The sequence below is a fragment of the Cynara cardunculus genome (assembly GCF_001531365.2).
Source record: "Cynara cardunculus var. scolymus isolate 2C chromosome LG 5, CcrdV1, whole genome shotgun sequence".
In the NCBI taxonomy this organism is placed as follows: Eukaryota; Viridiplantae; Streptophyta; class Magnoliopsida; order Asterales; family Asteraceae; genus Cynara; species Cynara cardunculus.
The window spans coordinates 13,930,772-13,936,616 of NC_037532.1; the positions used below are offsets into that span (position 1 = coordinate 13,930,772).

Below are 5,845 nucleotides of genomic sequence, written 5' to 3' on the forward strand. Positions count from 1 at the left end.
CGCAAGATGTGAGATGTGTTGATGGACTAGAAGGGTTTGTTGGTGTAGAGAGAAGAAGAGGGATATGGTATGAGATTTCAGTATCTATGGTGATAGGTACAAATCTGGAGGATTCAGCGACCTCTGGTGGACTGATTTCCCTGAGAACGATGGAAAGATTTTCTTCTGCCACTCTTTTGCCTTTATCCTTGGAGTGATGGTTCCTTGAAGCTGAAGGTCTCTCCCCCTAGGAAGCTAGTTCCCATATGGAGATTCTCTTCAGTACTGGTTGTCTTGGGATGACTTGGATGCATAATTCTTCATCATCGTCTTCATCTTCATCATCATCTCCACGATCATTCTCGACATCAGAGAGATGAGGTTCAACCTTTTCATCTTCATCATCATCCTCATAACCAGCATTTGACAATACAGAGGTGGAGGGATGGTCTTCATGATCAGCATGAGTGATCACATCATCATCTTTATCGATGGCATCCTCAGCGGCAGGGATTAGAGCATTTGCATAAGGGATCGAAGCAGCATCATCATCAGCAATAAGTTTCTCTTCCTCTTTATCTTTCTCCCCCTCTTTGTCATTATCAATACGAGAAGAAAAGATCATTAAGATGAGAGGAGAGGTCTTCTAGCTTATGTTCTAGGGGGAAAAGAGCTTTAGCCTGGAGAATGTTAAACGCAGCGACTCTTTGTAGTTTTTGACGGTCCGCTTCTTTGAATGATGGTTCAGGGACTGGCGCTAGTAGCTGGAGGAGTTGGAAGATTTGTTGAAGTATGGTGAGCTGAGCCTGGACTTCATCAGCTTTGCTGGATAGAACAACTACAACTTTAGTGTTGGCTTGGACTTCAGTCTTTACTGCCATCATCGACTCCTTTACGTCATTGACCTCGACTTTGACAGCAGAGAGGTTGTTTGTATGCTCTTCTTTTGAAAGCATTGCCTTGTGTACCTCGTCCATTTTATCTAGGACTGTGTCAACAACGGGCAACAATAACTTTACATCCTTAACCATGTCATGGACTTCAGCTTTAGTCTATATGGTAGTGGATTCATTCCTTGAAGGACCTGTAGAGTCAATAGAGAGTTGAGCATAAGAAGGCTCATAGTTAGTAAGAAAGAATGAAGGGAGACTAAGTGTTTACCTGAGGGGTCCTCAGCGTCATCTGAAGGATTGACACTGGGCATTATACATGCGCCATCATAAGGATCAGCTGCAAGTGTCTGAGGAGCCTCGAGAGGAGCAACCTCAGGTCCTATGGTGATGGCTTCACCAGTGGTGGGGACAACCACCATGGGATCATCAACGCATGTGATGGAGATCAAGGAGGGAGGATAGGAGATGATGGCTGAGAAAGTATGTGAGTGATCAGCAGTGGAAATGCTGATATTCACACTTTCAGTGATTTTGGTCACTGAAGCGGTTGCGAGAGTATCCACGTGTGGGGAGGGTTAAAGCGAGTGCCTCGGGGGTAAGGCTCTTTTTAATAGCTTAGACCTATTGGGAGGTCACAGCTAGTAGTGTTGGTTTCCTCTTTTTGGCTTTCTTAGCCTTCTTTGAAGGACTAATATGGGCTTCAAATTGTGTTCTCTTTTTGAAGGATAAGGTGGTGGTGGTCGGGATAGACTGAGGGGGGTTTACCTCAGTCTTAACCACCTGAGAAAGAGAAGAAGAAGAAGAAGAAGAAGAAGAAGAAGAAGAAGAAGAAGAAGAAGAAGAAGAAGAAGAAGAAGAAGAAATGGGTAGGTTATCTTTAGTGGAAGAAGAAGAAGGTTCATTCAGGTAACATACATGAGCAAAGGTTGATGACGAGGGATCATTGGAGGATGATGTCTTAGATACCTTTGACATCCTAAGCCATGAGACAGAAGTAAGACGTGTCTTCCTCACCAGAAGATGATTCTTCAGAAGAATCAGCCAGTCATGCTCTTCAGCGACGAACCCTTTGCCTTTACGCTGAAGATTTTTCACCTTCTTGTACTTCTCCTTCAGTTTTAGGTACTTTTCCTTTTGAGGCCTGAATGAGGATGAGAGGTTGGAAGATGGCGTCGCAGCTTTCTTCAACCTGCATTCACTAGAAAAGTGACCTTTGCGTTGACAATCACAGGAGCTAGCTGAAGCCTTGTCAATGGATTTTGACATTGGCTTTTTAGCTATGATCAGCGAAGGAGATCTGGGATAGTTGATTTTTCTGGTGAACCTCCTAAAAGAGTTAGTTAAAAGAGCCAACGACTCGTCAAATTCTGAAAAATTAACGTATGTCAAGTTCTCAGAGTTAGAAGGATCTAACTCAATGATAGAAATAGAAGAGATAGAAGGAGTAGACCAAATAGAAGGGTCAGCTAAAGGGCTATCAGAGATCAAGCTAAAGAAGATATTTTCATTTCCTTGGAGTCTTTGAGAATATTCTTCTTCAGCTGACGGGATTGCTCATGATTAAGAAATATCCCATAAAGAGAACTGAGAGAAAGGGAGAACTTATCCTTGGACATCTTGAGACACATGGTATAATTATCCCATGATTCTGGCAAACATTCAAGGAATTTTTTCAGTGTCTCTGAGTTGAAATATTCTTTTCGAACTACCCTCAAATCAATAAGAAGACAATTAAATCGTTGATGTACTTCAGACAAAATTCAGATTTTCCACAAAGAAAACTTTCATATTATCTTACTAGATTAATCTTCCTCTATTCTTGTACTTCAGAATTACCTTCATATTGAAGACAAAGAGTGTCCCACATGGTTTTTGAGGTTTTAAGCTTCATCACAAAGTGATAGACCTCGTCAGGAAGAGCCATGGCTATTATAGATCTCGCACGAGTATCTAAAGCAATCTACTTCTTGTCTTCATCACTCCATTGATAAGGGAGCTTTATAATCTGCCGTTTAGGAATCACGATAGCCGTAGCAGTTACAGGAACTGCTAGAGAGATTGCGAAAGGATATAAGGTTCATTCTCAATGTAGTATGGAATCTCAGGATCCACACCTTCCAAGAAGAGAGACATCCGGTTCTTTCATATATTTAAGTTCTCTCTGATAAACCGAGGAGGTTTGGCAAGAGAGTCGTTGTCGTAAAAGTTTGTGCTAATGTTTTGCAAAGCCATTTTGAAATGAATAAATTATCTAGAAAAGAAGAGATAATAAACTACCAATAAAACAACAATACAACACAAAAACAAAAGCTCTGATACCAATTGTTGGTCCTAGCCGGATCTACAGGAGTTTATAGGTAACAGTTTGTAGAAGGGGGGGATGAATACAAACACATCAACTTTCACTTTTAAAAATTATATATTGATAAAGAAGATCAATACAAATTTTACTGATTGTTTGTGGTAGAGATAAGATACATAACCTATCTAAACAATCTAAGATACACACAAAATTACAGATAACAATAAGAAAAAACTTACTACACGAAATAAGATAAGAAGTAATGTTCTCTTCACTTGATAAAGTGGTATTTCTCTTAGACAGAGAGTAGATAGAGAAGTATCTTCTTGGATAAGTTTAAAGGATGAAGAAGTGTAACTGAGAAAAGAACTACTCAACTATTTATACCCATTCCATTAAATGCATTTTAGAAGGTACAAAGAAAGTGGCAAGCTCTTAGAGGAGAGTTTGTTCTTTGTTGCAGGTATACAGTCTTTTGGCCGTATATAAACAGTCTTCTTTCATAAAGTTGGTAAGCACGTTTGGAGACAGAGAAAGGACTCAGTACTGTACTATACTTAGAAAGGTATGGGTTTGTCCTTTGTGTGTAGAAGGACAAGACAAAAACTAATCTTGCTCAACAATATTCATTTGATTGCTGAACACTGGAATGACGCTGAAAGTCTTATCAGGGTTCGTTGAATCTTGTGCAGAATTCACATTTGTGTAGACGAGCTTGTTATCACTAAAAATTGATTCAAATCACGATCTTGCTAGTCTCTAATCTTCAGCTTCTGTCTTCGACATCGCTGAAAGATTTGTGGTGTGAGTTTTATCTTCTTGAAGGATACTAGTCTCTGAACGAATTACAATACATGTTCAGCGATCACTGAATAGACTCAATGATGATCGTTGAAACTGAACACAAAGATAATACACTTCAATAGAAAAAGAGATCATCATCAAATCACTAAGAGAGAGGATAAACAATGTGATTAACTAATTAAAGGTTTTATTATTTAAGAGAGTTTAAATAATTTTAAATGGGCCAAGGTAGTTTTATTAGATTAAACTTAAAAGAAAGGGTTTCATATGATAAAAAAAAACCCCACAAAAGTGGTTATAAAAGGAATAGGGTTTAGGACATTAGGGTTTAACCTAATCTCTTCCTCCCTTCTCTAAAAAACGATGCCTCCTATGCTTGCTAGGATCGATTTTCAGTCAAGAAGAGGAAGAAAAAATATGTTTTGATTGAAGTACGGACTAACATCCGATTGGTGTCACTCGTGTGGATACTGATAGAGACGTTTTTCCTTGGACTCTTGTTTCTACATTAGTTTGTTCCAGTTCTAAAAGGTAAGATTCAGATCTTGTCGTTCTTAGTTTTTTTTTTTGTGATAGCCGGGTTTTTTGGTTACAAAGTTGAGGGTTGATTTTAAATAATGATGGTAAGTTGAGGGGTTTAATTTGTTCATGTGCTTAAATGATATTAAATTCCCTCATCGCCTCTTATGGTTTATATTTGTTTTATATGAGATATTTGTGTTATATAATGGGAGAGTGTGCTTAAATGTTTTAAAAACCTCCACCGCCTTATGCTTTGTTTAAAAGAGTGATAAAATATTTTATCTTATATCATTGATTTTGGTGGAGAAAAAGAAAGTAAAGCTTCTGTATGTTCTTGAATTCGAGAGAAAACAGAACCAAAAGGGAAGAGAAGTAGAAGTTGATTTCCATGATTTCTTTTTGAATCTTTGTTGCTGTTATCAACTTCTTTGTGAATCAAGATGAGTTTTTAATTGTAAGATTTACTTTAAAAGCTTCATTAGATATGGTTTCGTACCTGAGTGTTTCCGAACGATTATGTACTATTTTTAGTATGATGGTGAGTTTTCGTTTAAAGTTTTCCTTATTTGGAAATTGGATATAAGAACTATATGGTTCTTTATATGAGATTTCAAAATAAAATAGTTTGATGCCATTATTGGCAAATCGGTGGTTTTTTATCATGATTATATCAAGTGTGGAAATAAGAGTGACATATCAAGCAGGGATGTAAACTGGGATAAGGGTGGCATATCAAGGAGGGCGTATACTAGGATAAGGGTGACATATCAAGGAGAGGTGTATACTGAGATAAAGGTGACATATTAAGGAGAGGTGTATACCAGGATAAGGGTGGCATAATCATGAGTTATGAAATCTACGTGTTGTGATGAGAAGTTGTTATCGCATCCTTGTGATGTGATGACCTTGAGTTATCGGTTCTGTATGATGCGGGGACTTAGGATTGTTGCATTCTATTGATGTGATATGTTGTGGTTTTGATAAAAGGCACAGTTGTTAAGAACTATAGAGGCTCAGGTTAGTCTTCATGTTTAACCAGAGGGCCTCTGGTTGTATTTGAAATCCAAATTCTTTTCAAGTGTTTTAAACATAATTCTTGACCTAGAGGCTCTGGATAGTCGAAGTTCTGGTTGTCCAGAAGCGTTTTTGGGTTGGCCATGCTTTTGGGTTGGTTTTAGTTCTAGCTGTTTTGATAAAGAGGGAACTTGTTTTAAGAACCAGAGGGGCTCTGGTTGGTAAGACCGGAAGGCCTCTGGTTGACCCTTGCTCTGGTTGGCCTGTTAGCCTTACTTTTGGTTGGTCCTACTTTGTATGATGTAATTTTTACCCATAAAATGTTTTTCAA

General features: G+C 38.4%; 1 protein-coding gene across 1 annotated transcript; it reads right to left on the reverse strand.

The window, feature by feature from the left end:
* Positions 1-226: 226 nt before the first annotated feature.
* On the reverse strand, positions 227-604 carry LOC112512845 (probable DNA-directed RNA polymerase subunit delta). Its single transcript, XM_025118983.1, has one exon. It carries the CDS (start codon positions 602-604, stop codon positions 227-229), a length of 378 nt encoding a protein of 125 aa, XP_024974751.1.
* Between the last annotated feature and the right edge of the window lie 5,241 nt (positions 605-5,845).

What these genes read in the sequence shown, in the direction of transcription:
- LOC112512845 (XM_025118983.1), bottom strand. Translation starts at nt 604, where the DNA reads ATGATCTTTTCTTCTCGTATTGATAATGACAAAGAGGGGGAGAAAGAT.